The sequence below is a fragment of the Macrobrachium nipponense genome, chromosome 30, assembly GCF_015104395.2.
Source record: "Macrobrachium nipponense isolate FS-2020 chromosome 30, ASM1510439v2, whole genome shotgun sequence".
Classification (NCBI taxonomy): Eukaryota; Metazoa; Arthropoda; class Malacostraca; order Decapoda; family Palaemonidae; genus Macrobrachium; species Macrobrachium nipponense.
The window spans coordinates 59065252-59087666 of NC_087218.1; the positions used below are offsets into that span (position 1 = coordinate 59065252).

General features: G+C 34.0%; 2 protein-coding genes across 2 annotated transcripts in view; one reads left to right on the forward strand and one right to left on the reverse strand.

Moving 5' to 3' along the window:
• Positions 1-7760: 7760 nt before the first annotated feature.
• Positions 7761-8471, forward strand: LOC135202172 (tigger transposable element-derived protein 1-like). Its single transcript, XM_064231426.1, has one exon. The coding sequence runs from the start codon at positions 7761-7763 to the stop codon at positions 8469-8471; it is 711 nt and encodes a 236-aa protein (XP_064087496.1).
• A 1834-nt stretch (positions 8472-10305) lies between these two features.
• LOC135202559 (peroxisome assembly protein 12-like) overlaps positions 10306-22415 on the reverse strand; it is a 165626-nt gene continuing 153516 nt past the window's right edge. The window contains exon 9 of the transcript XR_010311759.1: positions 10306-10537. The gene's annotated coding sequence lies outside the window, so the exon portion shown is untranslated. The remainder of the gene's footprint in view (positions 10538-22415) is intronic.

Here is a 22415-nt window from a genome sequence, read left to right on the forward strand (position 1 = left end):
CTAGCTTCTTTGACTGACATTCCTGTTCTATTTATCAACAGCTGGAGCTCTGTGTAGTACTGATAAAAGGAACATTCTCTAGATTTTGCGTGATGGAATTGTCCACAGTTAATACATTTTGGAGATTTACATTTCCAATTAGTAGTATGGGTGTCTGATGCACACATGCACATACTGCTTTATTATAGCATTTTTTGTATGTGTGCCCATACTTTGAACATTGATTGCACTGAAGTGGTTTCGGTACAAATGGACGCACTTCTCTATTTTGTCCAAGAATTTTGATTGCGAGTGGAGATCTTGGCCTTTAAATTTTATTTTTGCAATATTAATTTGTTTATTTTTATCTTTCCTACTCGGAACTGAGTAGACTTCTAAATCATGTATATTATTGTATCTTAACTTAAGGGAGTCAAGTATCAAGTGTTTTGAGGGTAGTCCTTCTTCTTCAAGGATGGGTAAAATGACTGTGCCCTGTATATATAATTTAATGTTTCATGACTTATTATTGTTATTTTTGTGCCATTTATATATATATATATATATATATATAATATATATATATATATATATATTATATATATATATATATATATATATATATATATATATATATATATATATATATATATATATTATATATATATATATATATATATATATATATATATATATATATATATATATATATATATATATATATATATATATATATATATATATATATATATATATATATATATATATACTATATTGGTATTTTTGGGTAAGCAAAAAATCTAACATACTAGTAATATTTAATCATTTATCTTCATTTTGAAACACATTCGAAGTCTCTAGCACAATATTTAGATTTATGGTGAATATTTGAAAAAAAAACTTTTCCTTCCCTCCGCGCACGGATTTTCAGCCGCAAATCTCCGAAATGCTTACGTCACATTCTCGAAATATTTGTTCCATTTCATATTAGCCGTTATATAGAGTTTTATATATGAAAATGTGCGCAATTCCATGTAAATTACAACAATAAATAATTGAAGGTCGTAGCTTTTCTCATTTTTTAAATATTTGCATATAAATCGCGATAAATAGAAAAAAATCGACGTTCGTTCGGTCAAATTTCACTCTACTGAAATGGTCGAAAAAAGCAATTTTAAGCTAAAATCTTACAGTATAGTAATATTCAAATCATTTATCTTCATTTTGAAAGAAATTAGAAATCTCTAGCCACAATATTTCGATTTATGATGAATTTTTGAAAAAAACTTTTCCTTTCCCTCCGCGCGCGGATTCTCCGCCGCAAATCTCCGAAATGCTTACGTCGCATTCTCGTAATATTTGCTCAGTTTCATACTAGCCGTTTCATAGTGTTTTATATATTAAAATGTGATAAATTTCATGTAAAATACAAAAAATAATTGAAGGTCATAGCTTTTCTCATTTTTGAAATATTTGCATATAAATCACGATAAATAGAAAAAAATCGACGTTCGGTCAACTTTCACTCTACCGAAATGGTCGAAAAACGCAATTGTAAGCTAAAACTCTTACAGTCTAGTAATAATCAATCATTTATCTTCATTTCGAAATAAATTCAAAGTCTCTAGCACAATATTTCGATTTATGGTGAATTTTTTGAAAAAAAAACTTTTTCCTTCCCTCTGCGCGCGGATTCTCCGCCGCAAATCTCCGAAATGCTTACTTCGCATTCTCCTAATATTTGCTCCATTTCATATTAGCCGTTTCATAGAGTTTTATATATGAAAATGTGCGCAATTTCATGTAGAATACAACTAAAAATAATTAAAGGTCGTAGCTTTTGTCGTTTTTGAAATATTTACATATAAATAACAATAAATTTTAAAAATTCGACATTCGGTCAACTTTAACTCGACCGAAATTATCAAAAAATGCAATTGTAAGCTAAAACTCTTACAGTCTAGTAATATTCAATCATTTATCTTCATTTTGAAACAAATTGGAAGTCACTAGAACAATATTTTGATTTATGGTGAATTTTTTGAAGAAAAAAAAATTACGTCCGCGAGTAACGAATTCATGCATAATTTTGTGATAATATTTTCTCTGTGTTGCTTTGATCGGTTTACAATGTGTTGTATATCAAAATAATCGCAAGTTAACTCGTTAGCTTTAACCGTTTTGCTCACAGCGTGATTTGTATACAATTATATATGAATTTTTTTTTTTTTGCGCTGTCATATATCCCAATATTTTTACATGATAGTGATATTTTTTTTCATTTCTGATGGTTGCATACTAAACTTCAGGCAATGACATAAAAAGGAGCCAAAAATGAACTCTTAATCTTGAAAACTAAGCGTGCTGTGATTTTTTGAAAAAAACATATTTTCCGCTTCGGCGCTCACTCCCGAACCCCGCCGGCATACGGGAGACGATTTTTTAAATACCGCTTCGGCGTATAAGGGTTAAACATAGCTGACCTGAAACTTGGTAGTAAAGCAATTTACACCATTATACATCGTGCTACTAGGGCACAGCAAACAAACTTTTTCCATGATATACAAAATTACAGAAAAATACAAAAATACAGGTCAATAGCCATTATTATACAATGTAAACCATTTATTAACTTCTTCCTGTAAACAAATTATCAGAAAGGAGAAAAATTTAACAGGTTTAATCACACGCATATACATATTATTAAAAATGAATTCAGTACCTTAAAAAAATTGAAAACATATTATTAATGACATTTATATTTATATTTAGTGTTACCATTATTATTACAAAGGATTAGTTTATCCAGACCTCTGAGACTAGCAACGGCTCTTCTCGGGCTGGTTTTCAGGAATTAATCCTAAAAAAAAAGAAAAAAAGGGCTTTATTTAGGAAACCGGTTTTACTTAGGAACATGATGATCCTATTAAATACAAAAAATCTTTGCCTTCAGCAAGAATGACTTTCAATGTCGTGTTTTGCAAATATAAGTTTCTTTGATGGTTCCAAATTGGACAATCGACTAATAAGTGTTGGACAGTCGTTGGTGTCTGGCATGTACTACATTTCATTGGGTCTGGATGTGGATTTGACATCAAATGACCGTGTGAAAATCTAGTATGGCTATATATGTAGTCTTCTTAATAAAACTTCTTTCGCTTTTTCTTTTTGAGACGATGACATCCATGAATTAACTTCGCTTTTTATATTTCTCAGTCTGTTTGTAATTGGCACTGATGTCCAATCTATTTGCCAGTCTTGACATATTAGAGGCTTAATTGAGGTTATCTAGTCTGATACTGGGGCATGTCATTGTTGATGGAATAGTGCAAGCTAATTTGGCAGCTGTATCTCCTTTTTCGTTTTCTTCAATTCCAACATGTGCTGGAATCCAACATATTTTTATTAATAGTCTTGATTGAATATGCTGATGTATTTTTATTTGGATTTCTTGTACAAGGTGATTTATAGACTTGTACTTGTTTATAGCATCAATAGCACTTCGTGAGTCACTGAAAATTATGGTGGAAATTGCTCTCTTCTCAGATATTGTGTCTAGTCCTATTCGTATGGCTGCGAGTTCAGCAGTGCATACTGATGACATTGGGGGAAGACTTACCTTAATTAACTTATCTTTAGAGAATGCTGAAGCTCCTACTCCAGTGTTGTTTTTTTATCCATCTGTAGAGATCATAAGTTGATCTCCCTTTCTTCTGATGTGCTCCAACGCATGTTAGAGGTACATCTGTTTGCCATATTTCTTTTTAGAAGATATGATAGAGCAGTACATATTTTTACTCATTTCAAAATCCAGGGTGGTGGGAATTCCATTGCTGGATGGAAAATTAGTTTAATATTATGTTAATTCATTAAATATTTGGTTCTTTGTGGGAAAGAGCTAGCGCTACGGTTTTCTAATCTTTGATTATAATTCAGAAAGCAGGTAGCAGCGGGAGATGTTCCTGCTTGAAGGGAAAGGCCCCTACGCATAGTTATCAAGTTGCGGTGATGTTTTAGGGGTAATATGCCTGCTTCTCCAACAGGGGAGTTTATAGGAGATGACCGAAATGCTCCCATGCACAAACGTATTCCTTCAAGATGCAGTGCGTCTAGTGTTTTTATTGTAGCTTCTGAGGCAGATGAATATATTGGGCAACGATAATCTATTATGGATAGTACTGTTGTTTTGTATAACATAAGCATGGTGTTGCGTCCAGTTCCCCATTTCAGGTGCTGATCAAACACCATTCCTAGGTATTTAACATTTGTGCAGATTTAATTTTATCTCTATAGAAAATGATTGCATTTGTATTATCTATTGAAAATTGGAATCCTACTGAATTTGCCCAGTTGGTAATATTTGAGATAGCTGTATTGGGGATTCTTTGGGCATGTCTTAGAATGCTAATTGTATCATATATAGAAAAGTCATCAATAAATTTATTGTAATATCATTGATTGCTAAAGCAAATAGAGTACAGCTTAAAACACTGCCTTGAGGGATTCCTTCTTCCAATTCATGAACATCTGAATAAAAAAAATTATTTTATTTTCTATTTTAATGTTACCAAATATAAGTATTTGAAGAAGGCCAGTAGTCTATAACTCATTCCTTCTTTGGCAATATTTGCCAACACTACATTACTGAATAAACTCAACTTGGAATATATAGACACCAACTGAAACTGAGAAAATACCGATCGTGGTTGTTTTTGTTATGATCTTAAAGACCACAATGACAAATAGGTCTGGTAGCCTGCCCAAGACTTGTCTGCTTAAAAACCCATTCTAATCTAGAAAAGATTGGTATTAAATAATGTTGAACTAAAATTGATGTTACTAGAGTAGACACTCATTATAAGAAATTTGCCAAATCACAGCTCTGCTAGCAGTCACAAATTTTTCTTTTAAGCAAGTAATTTTCACATCTCTATGACCCCGATTTTCCTTTACTATAAGTAACCTATTATCCATATTTTCTACTTCATTGGAATTAGAAACACAAAAGATCACAAGAATATAACTTTACAAATGAATACATTAAAATCAGACACACAAAAGATCACAAGAATATGGCTTTACAAAAGATTTTCTTCTATACAGAATAGTGCATAACTATAAAACACATTTCAAACTTTATCATCACCAATCTCTTATATAACATGGTATTTGCATAACAGAGGTCTCAATGTTACAATAATTCATTGGTTAATGCTTCTTCCCCGGTATGTGTGTGTATATATATATATATATATATATATATATATATATATATATATAATATATATATATATATATACATAATATATATATATATATGTGTGTGTGTGTGTGTGTGTGTGTGTGTGAGTGTGTGTGTGTATGTGTATACAATATATATAATATATATAATGAATGTAGATATATATATCTAAATCTATCTATATCAATATTCTGCATATATATATATATATAATATATATATATATATATATATATATAATATATATATATATATATATATATATATATATATATATATATATATATATATATATATACAGGAAGGTTGGGGCATCTGGAACGCCGTAGATTTAATATAAATAGGATGGAGAAAAGCCAGTGTAGCATCATACATGTATTTTCCAAATTTTCGAGACTTTGGGTCTCATCATCAGGGCTGTAAATATACAAATATACAAATTAAAAAAGACTCGGTATTAATATTAATATAAATGGAACAACATAAAAGTTAAATATAATAATTTAAAAAACAAAATGAACAAAAAAATATAAAAAAAATTAAAAAGTGAAGAATGCTTAAGTTAGTACCTATCTCTATGGAGTTAAAAAACTGATGACGTTGTCTGGTTTGGAAAGGAGGACGTCAAACTATGCTATATATAGAACTGTGGAAGAAGTCTTGACAATTTAATGGGGGCACAAGCTGTTTTGATTGTTAACGACTCCAAAACAGAGAGACAGTAGTCATTGGGCGCTTAGGTGACAATGCAAAAATCCTTATATGAAAATGATGTTTTACATTTATTACAATGTTCTCGTATGTTAGAAAATTCTTTCGTTTTCAAAGTACATCCCGTACGGTGACTGACTCCGAGATGAGAATCGATTCTGACTTTGAGCAGTCTTTTGGTGGCTCCCACGTATTTCCCGATCTTACATTTCGGGCAAGTAAAGCAATATACCACCAAAGACCGCATCAAAGCCGGAAGTTTATCTTTGTGGGAGAACAAAGAACCCAGAGTTTTAGGATTTTTTGCTATCAACTTAAGATTCACAGCCAGAAATTTTCTGAATGACTTTTTGTATTTGCACCTTAAATGCGTTGGACTGAATGAAAGGTATAGAGGCATATATTAATAATTTAGGCACCTTCGGTACAAGTTGACGTGGCTGAAATTTATCATTTAAAAAGTTTTTGACATATCTCAAGAATAAGGCTGGAGGATACGAGTGTTTTTTAAAAACTGAAGTAAAAATTGGATTTCGCTATGGAAGTTATGCCAGCTGGAAGGTAACGTATAAGCACGGTGTAATAGCGTGGAAATACTATTTAATTTAAATGTTATGGAACAACTGCTATAGAAGTTAGTACCTTGACCTGTGAACGTCGTTTTTTTTAATTAAAGACGCTCGTATTAAAACCATGTTCTGTCCTAGTAATTAAAACATCTAAAAAAGCAAGTTGGTTGTCTTGCTCATGCTCAATTGAGAAATTTATAGGATGTAGGCCATTGATATATTCCAAGAAAGCTTCAGCTGCTTCTCGGAACCTAAATAGAGCAATAGTGGTCATCCACATATCGCTTATAAAAGAGAGAGCGATATGATAAGGGACAACCATCCAGCATTTGTTCCTCAAAAAGAGCACATAAAGGCATTAGCCATAACTGGGCCAAGTGGCGACCCCATCGAAACACCATCAACTTGTTTAAAAACTTTTTTGTTAAAAATAAAGTGAGTGTCCTGCAGTGCAATTTCTAGAAGTTTCTTAAAATTATCCTTATTAAAACCATGATATAAAATATTTTCCTCGTAAAAGATCTTATCTAAAATTATGTCAACCGTCGCCTGCAACGGTATATTCATAAAAAGGGATGCGACATCCAAACTCACCATATATAAGTCAACATCCTGTGGTAGAATATCAGGTACAAGGTTAGCAGAATTGAGTAAAACGTATTCATTATTTGCAAATGGCTGTAGCAATGGTACCAAGAATTTTGCTATCTGGTAATTTGGGGTATTGTATGCCGCCAAAATTGGTCGTAAAGGAACACCATCTTTATGAATTTTAGGAAGTCCATATAACACACCATAGGATGAACCTGAACAATATAATTCTTGGTAAGTGCTTTCCGTTATAATGTTCTGATCTTTGAGACTTTTGAGTAATCTATTGATTTTATCCTCCACCTTTAAATATAGGTTGATATGTTGGAACACCTATTTCAACAAATTTAGTGGTATCTTTAAGAATATCATCCATTTTCTTTACATAGTCATTTTTATTTAGTATCACCGTGCCTCTTCCTTTCCTTTTATCCGGTCTGGTATGACAATGTCTGGGTTATTTTTTTGGTCATTAACCCATAAACCGGATAAAGGAAGAGGCTAAAGTGATACTAAGTAAGAATGACTAGTGGGGCCAATGCTAGCGGCGACTTGAAACTTAAGCCCTTGCTAGTGTATTTGGCCGAGAATCCCAGGCTTTCAAGGGCATTTCCAAGAGTCAACTCCCTGTCCTTTGGAAGTCTAACAAGAAGGCTTGGGTTACCTTGATGGTCTTCGAAGATTGGTTCAATGACCACTTCATACCAGCAATGGAATGGTATTTGTCCTCAAAAGGTCTGCCTTTTAAGGTTCTTCTAGTTTTAGACAATGCCCCTGGTCACCCTTTAAATTTGAGCAACATGCACCCTAATGTGAAGGTGGTGTACCTTCCACCAAATACAACATCGCTCATACAGCCGATGGACCAGGGAGTAATTGCTAACTTCAAGGCATACTACCTTAGAAGGACAATACGCTCTGCTTTGAGGGCTATTGAAGGTAACATGGAGTTGACTTTGAAGCAGTTTTGGAAGGGCTACAACATCGGAGATGCAGTCAGGAATATTGTAAGTGCTTGGGACGAGGTGAAGACAACCACTTTAACAGAAGATGTCGAAACTGTGACAAGGAAAATCGTAGGGCTAAGCAAGATGCTGAAACTAGACTTGGAAGCTGAGGATGTCACAGAGCTGCTGGCATCCCATGGAGAGGAGTTGTCATCAGAGGACCTCATTAAACTGGAGCGGCAGATGATTGAGGAGGAGTTAGAGGTTCCAGACCCAAAACCCAGGGCATTAACTGTCAAAGGCTTGTCAGACGGTTTTTTTACTCATCTGGAGAGAGCTTTGGCTTCTTTTGAGAGAGGAAACCCTAATGTTGCCAGGTTTGACAGAATTCGGAGAGGGATCCTGGTAATTGGTAACGATAAAGAACCCTGAGGAGAAGCAGATGAGAAGTGTGCGGTCTACGCTTGACACTTTCTTCAAGAAGTCTCCAGCACCACTTGCCACTCCTAGTCCTGGTAAGGAATTCTGAACTTTTTAAATTTATTTTGTTTACATACTGTAATATAAAATGTACGTATAATATAAAATGTATTCATTTTTTAATAAAACTGTAGTGTATTGTAACTTCATAGTGTATTGTAACTTCATTAATTTTCATCATTTGTATTTTATTGCAGAAGTGATGCCCAATCCAGGATCCCCCTGTACCTGAACCCTCTGTAGCAGCCCATCCACCTCTATTAGGTAAGGGATATCATTTTTCTTTTTTCTCTTTTTCATGTTTGTAAATTGCTTGTACATTATACATACTATGTACTATTACATAATGTGTTTGATGTTGCATAACCTAATATTTTTCTTTATGTATCAATCCAGAACCCTTTGATAGTGATGATGACCCAGATGACCCTGAGCCTTTCCATGGTTTTGATGTCTCACCCTATTCATCAGGTAAGGAATCCTTAACAATTTTTTTAAATGTTTTATAAATTGCTAATAGAAAATTTTATAAAAAGTGTATGTACACTAAGTACATCCACCTTATTATGTACCCTATCATTCTTTCCAGATGTAGATGTAGCCTCCTCAGAGCCCAAATCAGTTGATACTATCACCTCTCCAACTCCATCAGGTAAAGGAATTCTTCATTTTTTAATTGTACATGTCAAACAGTAAAAAATACTACCTATTGTGTGCAGTAGTTAATAATACCTACATGCATACTCTATCATTTTTTTTATCATTCCAGACCCCCAAGCACCTGCAGATTCTACTCCATAGCCCAACCATTCTCATCTACACCATATGCCCATCCCAGTAAGCAAGTCAACCACTAGAATTGGTAAGGAAACATTTTATTTGTATGCAATTGTATTACATTTTATTACCCAAATCTACTATGTACATACTGTATATAGTTAGTATATATTCAGTAAATGTAACTTTAACTAATCATATGTACATTATCATTCCAGATTGACAAGCACCTTGTACGTATACATAAACCAGACCTCTACTGTACATAACTACTTCTTCATGTTACATAGCCTACATCTTTTCATTTCACTAAAGGTAAGGAATTCTCAACTGTTTTTAATGTTATAAATTGTTAATTATGTAATAGTACATTTTATACTTGAGTGGTTACATAATGTCCTTTAATATTCTAAATCATTCCAGGCTGCCCATTACCTTTTCAAACTCCCTCATCCTAGCCTGTCATCTGTAAAAATCACACTGAAATTAGGTATGAAATTCATTTTTTTACTGTAGTATTAAACATAGCTTTCTGAAATACCTGGAATAATATAGAACTTCTATTACTGTACATACACATACCCTGTAATTATCCTTATCATTGCAGGCTCCCTACACATGCACATCTCCATCTCCCACAACCTAGCTAACACCTTTGATAATCACTAAAAGTTGGTAACAATGTAAGGAATTCCTAACTAAGTTTTATACATATATCTTATAAACACCTGTAGTGGTATATGTACTACTGTAATATACTTTATTGCATAGAGGACTACAATGCTATTAATATTTATTTCTTTTTACATTCCAGAATCCCAGAACCCCTGAATGATGTACGCTATGTGGCCACAAAAAAACATTGTCCAGGGATACATAGCACGACAACTTTTAAACCTAAAAAAGTAACGGAATTATACTCTACATATTGCATTCAGGGACTTTGTGTAGTATTTGTACTAATTGTGTACTTTAACATTCCAAAGGAAACCCACCATTTTTTTTTTTTGGATGAAAACAACTCCAGATTGTACATAAAACGTCAAGAAACCACATGTAGTGTACCCAAACGATTACAAGTAAGGTTTTTATAACTTTTTTTTATCATTTTAATACATTTTTCCGACGTCATACCGGCTTACAACGATTTTCAGCTTCCAATGTGTCCCAAGAACGGAACCCCTGTCGTAATCCAGGGACTGCCTGTATGTGTGTGTATATATATACACACATATATATATCTATATGAAAACAAAAAATACAAATGTACATATATATAATATATTGATAGCATCACTGAAACTTTTTGCAAATAACAAACTTGTGGGATATTGAAAAACTTGCTACACATCGAAGTATATCCTAATAAGATTGCTTGAAGTGGCTGGATAACCCGTGACAGGACATTTCCCTTCACTTTTCACAAATGTAAGTATGCACTGTAGCAGAACACATATCTGGAAAAGAATTATTTGATACATTAAATAAATAATAAAATTCGACTAGTAAGGCAATGCTCTTGTCTTTATCATTATCATACTCTATAGGCTGCAAAACAAAATAAATAAACAGCCGTCAAATAAATTTAACTTTATCTGAGCATTCCAAATAAAAAGATTCATGTCTATGTAAAAATGACTGGCAAGGAACCACCAGTTATAGCCCACTTTTGCAAAATTTCCAAGTAATTTCATTTTAATGCCATTATGCTTGCAGATGGCTACCTACTAAGAAATCAGCAAACAGGTTTCTTATTTACCTCAAGTATATATATCTTAGAAACATGCAAAGCACATCATTTTCTTTCTTTAATTATCATTTATAGAATTTGAATAACTATTCTGCTGTCAAAACTCTTAACCTTTATGTGAAACGACAGTATTTTCACGTATAATAAAATTCCCCCTGCACCAAACACTTAGGACAGTTGCAAGTCCAAGGTACAATAATTTCTAAAAAGTATATTTTGCTTATTCAAAAATGTGGGTTCAGCATATATATATATTATATATATATATATATATATATATATATATATATATATATATATATATATATACACAGTGGTACCTCGAGATACGAAATAATAATCCGTTTCCGAGGCGGCCTTCGTATCATGAGTTTTTCGTATCTTGGGACACATTTTACATGTAAAAATGGCTAATCCGTTCCAAGCCCTCCAAAAACCACCCCAGTAAATTATATTTCCAGGCCTAAAACACAATGTTCTAGGGTTACGACGCCGATCCGACGGAGAATGATGGAAACTCTAAAAAGGCAAATACTGTACATACTTGAGTAATATTCAACTGCACGTAAAATGTTCAACCCCATTTTTACTACATATATTAGGACTTTAGCATATGTCCCTAGGCAATAAGTCCTAGCCTTTGTTAGCGTTGCTACTGTAGCCTAGTCTATGATTCTGACATCTAAACCTAAGAGCTAAAAGCTTAGAATATGCCAATAAAATGTATAAATAATCAGTATGTACTCATTTCAAATAATTATTAATTAATCATTAACTATAATACACAAACAAACAAAAAAAAAACCTTCAATTGCTCTTACCGTCTACGAGTATCGAACGAACGCCAAGCAATCATTTTTTCCTAGCACACAGTAAGCCATAATTGTCATTAGTATCTCTCTTTCAACTAATGAAACTACCAAAAACCGTATGATAACCATTATTCTATTTCTTTATTCTATCTTTTACCTAATGGAGATACCGAGTTACTGACAGCTTATAATGAAACATACGTATACATAACGTAATATAAAACAGAAAAAGAAGAATTCTAAAAATATTACGTATTTGTTTTTTGGCAGTCTGATTTATTTATATTTTTATGATATCTAATTCACAATTTTTTTATTAAATGTATTGCATGTACTCATTTCAAATATTATTAAGTAACCATTAACTATAATAAACAAACAACAAAAAAAGCTTCCAAACTTCTGTTTACATCCAGCACTTACGAGTATCGAACGATCGCAAAGCAATCACTTTACACAGTAAGCCATAAATTTTCATTATCTGTCCTTCAACTACTGAAACTACCACAGTATAATAACCATTCATTTCTATTCTTTATTCTATCTTTACCTAATGTTTTTTTTTTTTATTAAATTATTGCATGAATAAGTTTTTCAATTTACAGCATCCTTTTACCAATAGAATACTTAAAGCACAAGGGGGTTAGATGCTGACCAATAGGAGAGCAGGACCTTATGGGGTGACTAGCCATCAGGAACCAATGGGAGAGCGGGAGGATGGTGGCGAGTTTACTCAGTTGGCGGCGCGGGAGTTTTAAAATTGTTCTCGGTGGTCCGGCGAATCTCGGGACTTTACAGCAACAACCTTTCGTATCTTGAAAACTTTTCGTATGTAAGAGCAGTAAAATTTTTCGCATTGGCTTTCGTATCTCGAGTTTTTTCGTAAGTAGAGCCTTTCGTATCTCGAGGTACTACTGGGTGTACATAATTAGATACAGGCGGTTACCCCCCCCCCCCCGGGCTTTACGCGAACGGGTGCGGCTTACGACGTTCCGAGGTTACGACGCTTTTTCTTATATATTCATTGAAAAATCCGCCCTGGGTTGCGACGCTTGTTCCGAGGTTACGACGCTGACGCTTCCAACGCTCCGAGTTTGAGATGCTTTTAAAAAACACGTACTATGATAAGATAAGAATCCTTTATAGTTTTTTTTTTTTAGCACAGTCTCTCTCTCCTCTCTCTCTCGGCTCTCTCTCTCTCTCTCTCATCTCTCTTTGTATTTTACAACTAAAATAATCACTATAATTCTCTCTCTCTCTCTCTCTCTCTCTACTACAAAGATGTATGTTTTTTAGTATGATAAATAAATCATTTACTATTTTCAAATATTAATATTAATTTTTATACAGCAATAATATCAATTCATTAAAGAAAATACCATAGTGAATTAGTAAGATTTTTAGCTTATATTTAAAAAATTATGGAAGAATGAAGGAAATCCCAGTCTTCTTGAAGTAACTTCCAGTAACCTTTTTTTGAGATCCAGGTACTAAAACTGTCAGCTATATAGCAAGTTCTGTGACAGCCACGAGGGGGAAGAGCTGGCGGAGAGCTGCAGTGTTGCAATCACGTGGTCCTATATCTTTCCTCTCTCTCTCTCTCTCTCTCTCTCTCTCTCATCTCTCTCTCTCTCTCATTTACTGAGACTCGAGATTTTTATGTACTTGTACTATTTGTTTTTAATACTTTCAAATAAATAATAATAATAATAATAATAATAATAATAATATAATAATAACTGTAATTCACAAAATTCATATGTGATAGTATTTTAAAGAAAATACAATACGTACTAATCTATCCCATGTCCCCACACTTTTTTTAATTAAGGTTAACTCTCCACCCCCCAACTCTCTCTCTCTCTCTCTCTCTCTTTTGCCACACAAGATAATAATGTGGTCATACATAGTGTCACTCCTCCTCTCTTTTCGCTGGAAGCCGTTATAAACAGAGAGAGATAAACCAATAAACACTCTCTCTCTCTCTCGCTCTCTCTCTCTCTCCTCTCTCTCTCTCTCTCTCTCTCTCTCTTTTACCGAGATGAAAGAATTTTTTATGGTACTAGTATGTAAAATGTTTATTGATGATTTCAGTTATTTAATAATAATAATAATAATAATATATAATAATAGTAATAATAATAATATAATAATAATAATAATAATAATAATAATAATAATAATAATAATAATAATAATAATAATAATAATAAAACTTTAATTACAAAATTCATAATGGTCGTATTTTTATAGAGATAAAATGAACTTTCCATTTCACTTGTAAGGATAAATTCCTCTTTCTTACTGAGATGAGAGAATTTTTATGGTAGAATGCACGTGTTTATTATATTTTCAGATAATATTAATAATAATAATAATAAAAATAATAGAAGTAGTAATAATACGATAACTAATTTCAAAAGAAAATTCTTCCCATTTGTCTTTTTCTGTATCAATTTCCCCACCTCAACTCGAGTGACACTCAAGCTTAACAATGCCGTACAATGGTCAACGAATTTAATGGTTTTATGTAAGCTCTCTCTCTCTCTCTCTCTCTCCTCTCTCTCTATCTCTCCTCCTTCTCTCTCTCTCTCTCTTACTGAAATGAGATCATTTTCATGGACGTGTATGTAATAAGTTTATCATTAATATTTTCCAATATAATACTATAAGTACAAAATTCATATCTGAGTAGTATTTTAAATACAATAATCATTCCATATTTCTCTCTTTTAAATACTGTAAGGACAACTCTCTCTCTCTCTCTCTCTCTCTCTCTCTTCTCTCTCACAAGATACTTGTCATACATTTGGTGTTTCATTTCTTCCTTTTATCTCTCTCGCTCTCAGCAAAAGGAATGATAGACGAGACAAACATAATTGCTCAGTCCTCTCTTCTCTCTTCTCTGGAGAAATATATGTATTTATGGGAGGGGGAAAAAAGTTGCCTACAGACGTTCATTCAATCTATTGAAACCTAAGGAGATATCTCTCTCTCTCTCTCTCTCTCTCTATCTCTCTCTCTCTCTCTCTCTTGTATTTTAATGAAAATATACAGTAATTTTTGTGAATACACAGTGTTGCACATGAAAAAAAGTAAATTAGTGATAATTTTAGAGATATGGCCCTAAGAAAAATTGCAAATTAGTAGTGAAATTTTCCCTGTGGACGTTTTCAAGAACATCGTTCCGGCTTACGACGATTTTCGGGTTACGACGCGTCTTAAGAACGGAACCCCCTTTGTAACCCGGGACCGCCTGTGTATATATATATATATATATATATATATATATATATATATATATATATATATATATATATATATATATACAGGCAGTCCCCGGGTTACAAAGGGGGTTCCGTTCTTGAGACGCATCGTAAGCCGAAACGTCATTCAAAAATCCTAAGAAAAACCTTATTTTAGTACTTTGGGTGCATTCAAAACTATGTAAACTGATTCTTATTGCAATTTTCATAAAAAAACCTTCAATATTGATTATATTGCATTATTGGTGTCACATTTCTTCTGCCAGATCAGTGTTTTTAGGCAGCGTAACCCTGGAAATAATTTCTGATGAATATAATTGAAAAGCGCCTTAACCTCGGAACGTCATAAGCTGAACCCATCGGGTAACATGGGGACTGCCTGGATATAATATATATTCTATATATATATATAGCTATATAGATATATATATATATATAGATATATATATATAGATATAACAAAATAGGCTACATAAATACACTTTAAAAAAAATTCCAACCTTTCTTTTCTCTCCTAAGTAAATGACAAATTTCAATATGCAGGTAGCCTGCCTGTGTTTACCAACAGCCTACCATGGTTTTATGACCTTTAATGTATAGTATTCATACAGCAACTTCTGGTAGAAACTAAGATTAACTCCACCCCCTTAAGGTATTTTTTTGGAAATTAACTTTTCCTTTAGTATTTTGGTTGCTTTATTCAAGAATTTACCGTTTACGTTTGGGGGGGGGGGGGGGGGACTTTGGGGGGGGGGGGGGGGGGGGGGGGGGGGGGGGGGACGACTCTAATAAATCTGCAATTTACCTTAGAACTTTATCCAACAAGGTGGGGGACCCATTGTGAATGCAGGGTTCTGGGCGGGGAGACCTCGGGATATGGTGATTCAAGCATGTGCTGTGTTATCATCCTACTAGTTAGGGAACCTCTAGTGAAAGTGGGGTTCTGGAGGGGTAGACCACAGGGAGAAGGTTGTAACACGTTAGTGTGATATTTCTTATTCTATATGACATTAAAGGCAAAAAAACAATGGCAAATAGGAGGCATAAACAAGAAGGTAGCCTTTTAAAAGGCAAACCCCCCCAGCTGCTACTACTACTAGTATTCTGAATGCTATTTTGCATGTGCACTGTTATAGGGGACCTTTTGGTGCAAAGACCTACTTCTAAGCGAGGGAATGGGGGATAGGGCTGGGATAGGGCTTTGGTAGGGACAGCTAATAAATACGAAAATAAATGATTTTATAACCATAATATGAGGCTAGCACTGCGAGAACTTACATTCGCCACATTTTAAAAAAATGGAGGAAAAACGCGTTCAAAGTTTTCAAAATTGGTAATGCCATAGCTAGCTTATTATTTGTTTCTCAGAAAAAATTCTTATATTAAAATTTTCCAAATTTCGTGTACTTAAACGCTAGTCTAGTAAAAAAATTAGGCTTTACAACTTATGCTACTAGAAGCTATTTAGTAGTAGTAACTAAATTTGCTAAGGCATATTATTGGCATTTGAAACACTGAACACGTTTCTTCACCGCTTAAATAGTCAACAAGTTAATTTCCAATTGTAAATTTGTTACTTAGTCATAGTGCATTGCTTTCAGTAGCCCAGATAAGATTTTCAGACTTTTCATTTGCTACTAGAAGTGTCTAAGAGGCACCTACAAGTAGCAAACTTGGATATTATTAATACTTTTGTTTGTTTATGGCATCATTGGGATCCCAAAACTACTAAAATGTAATCTTATAATGTTTTAGATGTATTTTGCTTCCAGAAAAGTTAATATGGTAAGAATTTCCTACTACTTGCTACTAGTAGCAAGTAATAGGAAATCACTAATAATAATGGTATTCCAAAATAATAGTTTGTATAGTTACGGCACGCAATTAGATAGTAGTAACTATCTCAAGTTGACGTTTTGTTTATGTTTGCTACTTGCTACTTGTTCCTACAAGTAGCACTAATAAAAAAAATCAAAAATAAAAAAATTATAAATTAAGCTAATAAAAACTGTCTTCTCAGGTAAGTATAATGTTCTTTCTTACCAGGTTGTGTATTTGTGTGTACTAATAGGAACTAGTAGCAAGTAGCAGATATCTGCTACTTGCTACTAGTTCCTACTAGTAGTAATAAACAATCGTAAAAAATGCAAAACAATGCAAAACTGAAGCAGTCATAGGTAAGTATTACAGTCATTGTCTGGTTGTGTTTTTATGTGTGTTGGCTTAATGCTACTTGGTACTTGATAGTAGTAGCAGTTGTGACCAAGAAACAATTTTGTTTAATATAAGCCATGAATCATCCTTAGTTCTAAAAATTGTCCAATGAAATCACTGAATACATGATCGGCAATTTCTTTCCCTTTACTAGCGGAATTCGCTCTGAACCAAAGTTTAAGTTTACTACAATCACCATTTTACCTTTATGACGTAAAAGGATAATAAATGAAGTAAATAAAGTGTACAATAGCCATGTAGGAATGTAATACATAAAAGCAAAGTGGTATAATACAGGAAGACAAAGGGATACAGCAGACATGAAGGAAGCGGGTGTTCGGTAGACATATTGAAATAAATGGTTATGATGAAAACTTATAGCAAAGAACAAATAATCCTCTGTGTCTCTATCACTCGCAGTGTCACTGTACTGTTCAGCCATTGCTTATAACGAAAAAAGAACATACGAAAACTGTGTAAAAAACAGACGTAAATCTGTTTACAAAGCGACGCTCCGCTCAGCTGTGGCGGGGTAGCTCGCACGCCATTGGCTGACGTATGACACGTGACTTCAGTGGTGAAAGTAAGTTCTCGCTCGCCAGGAGAGCTCTGAAAAGCGAAAACTTACATTCGTATAAAAAAATACTTATGTATAGAGGCCATATGGTTGACTTTACAGTGCCCCAACTTACATCCGCCCCATTCCCCCCAATAGTTTAGGTGGCGAATGAGCGTTTGAGACCAAAAAACGCATTTTGACCAGGTGTGGCAAATGCAAGGGTCTTGCATATGTTCTTCCTGCTGTATTTTTTATTTGTAGTTTGTTTCTCATATTTTTGCTCAATATGTGCATTAACGTGTTTCCACTCCATGACAGTTGAACTTACAATTGAGGATACACCTTTGAAGAATATGTAGAGAATGGGAGATGAAGTCGCTTTTAGGATGATTCGATACCTATCTCTCAGTAACATCAAATTTGGGGTTTGGTAGGGGGTTTAGTACATGATTTCTACACGACACTCTTTCCATTATTCCATCCATCTGTTTGCATCACAATATTTCAGAACATGTTAGTTAATCATAACAATTTCTTTGTATCCTAGTCATTACTTATAACATTTACCCTCATATATTAATGTTATATATTTACAAACATTTCAGTTTTTTGTAAATTATCATCTATATTTCCTGATGACCTTTTTTTCTTTTCTGTTTGCATTACAGTCCATGTTTCATGCATTTACTTGGCCATTTAACACCAGCCTACTAGGTTAAGTTAGGTTTAGGTAGTTTAGGTTATTATCATTATCTTTATGTTATGTTTCCTTTAAGGGGGGGAGGGGTCGCCCACCCCAGGTAACACGGCCTGTTAGGTAGGCTATTTGGATAAATTTAATTTTAGCATTCCTTTGTACCTTTATTCTATGTTTTCATTTAAAAGGGCTCCAGGCCACTGGCTAGGTACCATGGCGTACTAGGTTAGGTTAAGTTAGGTGGGTTAAATTAGTATGATAACCTTTATTTTACATTTCTTTAAAGGAGGTCACCTTTGGCCAAGTAACGCAGCATACTGGGTTAGGTTAGGTGGTTAGGTTAGTATGATAACCTTTAAGTTTCCTTTAAAAGGGGTCCAGGGGGGCAAACCCCCTGGCCAGGTAACAAGACCTACTAGGTTAGGTTATTTGTATGATAACCTTAATTTTGTTTTCCTTAAAGGTGGGGTCCAGGGAGCTGAGTCCCCCCACCAGGTAACGTGGCCTTGGTTTACTATAATAAACTTTATTATAGTATTTCTTTAAAGTTTTGGCCATGGAGGTGTAGCCCCCCACCCATTTGTACGGCATGCTAGGTTGTACCATTCTAATAACCTTTATACACTAGCAAATCCGGGGTGGTTCATGTAAGCATGTGTCACCCACATGAAAAATGACAAACTAGTAATGTCGAATATTTAGATAATAATAACACAAATCATAAATATAATAACACAAATGACAAATATAAACATTGGGAACAAAATCAAATATATAAAAATATGATAACAACAAACAACAACAACAACAACAACAACAATAACTTTTCTTAATATTCTATTTGGTTTTTACTGACAGAAACAGGTGATTTCTGCCCATTTCATAATTCTGCTTGAATAGCCTATAGTATATCTATGTGTATATATACATATACATATATATTATGTACCTGTGTATGTATACATGTATATGAAAGTGGTGCCCCTCCCATGACATGTTGCTGTGGGTCTACTATTGCCTTTTAAAATACAAAATTATTTTACTTTCATGTAATGTTTTTGTGTCTATTATTACAAGGTTATGTGTTTTTTGCAGTATTAACTCAGTTTTTCACATTAATTTTTGGTATGGTTCTGCAGATTGGTGGGCTTATTGCCACACTTGTGTGAAATCTTCTTTGCCTCCTTTCATAAATAATATCATTCACCCCCCCCACCATTCTTTTGACCAATCACAAGCCTAATCACCCACTCAATCCAGTCTGATAATTGCGTACTTTATATCAGTTAAAGTAACATGTTCCTTGCCTTCAGCATCACGGTCTTTTTATTTTGTAAGTTGTCGGGTTTTCTCCATTAATTGTGAGAACAATTCTATGGTTGATCTAAGTAATAGTGTCTTGGTGGGTATTTCTTTGGAAATTGCAGTTTCTTGTAGTATTTTGGTTGCTTATTAACAATTTGACATTGGTTTTTTGTCGGTAGGCTGTAATTAACTGTAATTTACCTTTGAACTTTATCCTATGGTAAGGAGGACCCGTTGGGAATAAGCGCTACACCACTGGGAGAATTATGCCATACAACTCTATTCTATGGTAACGGGGACCGATGAGGGAAAGCAATGTTATGGGTGGGGTAAATCACTTGGAAGAAGGTTTTCCATGTTATTGTGTTAGATTTCCTCCTACAGGCAGTCCCCAGTTATCGGCAGGGGTTCCATTCCTGGAGGCGTGCCAATAAGCGAAAACTGGACATTAACCGAAACTCAGTGATTTATGGGGCCATAATGGCGCTTATGGCACTGATAACCAGTTCTCGGCACCATATCGCCGCTAACCCGGGGACTGCCTGTATCTATGACATTTGGAACGCAAAATACAAGAGGAAATAAGCGACAAATAAACCTAGAATGTAGCAGTTTCACAGGCAAAATCCACCTTGTACTACTACTATTATGATGTCAAATGCTACTGCACATGTGTAAGTGATTACATAATAAAAATATGGAATGTTATTCCATATATATAAAAGACTAAAACTAAAGAGGTCAACCAGATTGCTTGCAGGAATGTGATCAGACCAGAGACGATAAATGTGACGTATACAATAAAAGTAGGCTAAGATAACATGCCGTCACCTGTAGTCATTCATTTGTTTATAAACTTTAGTCCAAGCTTCCTGCTTGAGACAAACACCGTGACCTATAGCTCAAGCGGCCTACGTGATTAGTAACTATGTCATCTGATTGTATGTTCGTATGTTCGAGCTACTGTCTGCTTCCTTTATGATTTGTAACCAAGATGGTAGTCAGAATAGAGTTAGCCATCATCATTGGCAGACCTGTACCTCTTTACCTAAGCTTTATCATGTAGAACAGAACAGAACAGAACAGAATTAGCCATCATCGTTGGCAGAAGCGATCAAGCCATCGTCATAAGAAGACTGTACAAATTTCCTCTGAACTTCAACATGTAATCTCAGAGAATATTCAACATGTAATCTCAGAGAATATAAGTATTTTTTATACTTCGTGTTTTCTACTAGAACCTCACATCATTGCCGAATCATCATGAGTTTAACACATCGTCGTCATAACCAAAGAAGATAATACCGACTTCGTAAGTGATCTACAAACCCCAAGACACTCCAATGAGTATGGAAGTGCATAACCAACTGACTTAGCGTAAGATTATCGCAAGTCTAACATAACCAACCGACTAAGCGTAAAGATTATCGCAAGTCTAACATTACCTCATAGGGTGCCTTATTATACAAGGCAACAGCCCTAATACATACACCATGTTATAGGGGAGCTTTTGGTTCAGACACAGACTCCTTAGTGAGGGAAATGGTGTGGGGGAATTTTGGGTGGGACATATTTAACCAATCATGTTAAAATATTAACCTTATATTGTGATAGGACCGAGTGAAGAATTTGTGGGGATTCATACATTAAGTTACATATATTCATTTTCCTCATTTGTTTTATAATCACATTATATTATTTCATGCTTTTATTTCTGTTCCGTTTATCATAGTATTTGTTTAATATGTGTTTTGATGTGTTCTCACTTCATAATTTTGACCTATATATCTTGAAATATTATGTTACAAATAAGGCAGGCCCCTGAAAAAATGCCTACTGGGTGATACTACAAGGCAGTTTTAGGACGTTTCAATATCTTTCTGTCGGTGACATGAAATTGGAGGTTGCTTGGGGATATTTCATACATGATTTATACATGATTTGTACACGAGTCACTCCCTTCTCTTTCCATTATTCACGTCTGGCCATTTTCGCTTCATCATTTAGAATGCATTTCTCACCCATAACAATTTCTTTGTTAAAATTTTACCTTATTATTAGAACATTTACATATAGTATATATATTCCATTTTATCGATTTACAGATGTTTTTAATTTACATAATTCTCTCCCTTCTCTTTCCTTTATTCACCTCTGTCTATTTTTTTTATGTTCATCATTTTACAAGGCTTTCTCACCCATAAAAATTTGTTTGATAAAATTTTACTTATTATTAGAACATTTAAATTCATATTATATTCAATTTTATACATTTACAAACATTCCTGTTTTGGTAAATTACCGTCTGTATTCCATCAAGGTCTGTGTCCTAGGTGAAATGTGTTAGGATAGTATAATAACCTTTATTTTACAATTTCCTTTAAGGGGGTTCAAGGGGGGCACAGCCCCCCAGTCAGGCAACATGTTCTACTAGGTTAGGTTAGGTTGGTTAGGTCAGTATGCTAACCTATATGTTAGTCTTCCTTTAAGTTTGTCTTTCTTAAGTGGGGGTACGA

Bases quoted from the DNA above. Each gene is read 5' to 3' on its own strand.
- LOC135202172 (XM_064231426.1), top strand. From the start codon at position 7,761: ATGGTCTTCGAAGATTGGTTCAATGACCACTTCATACCAGCAATGGAA.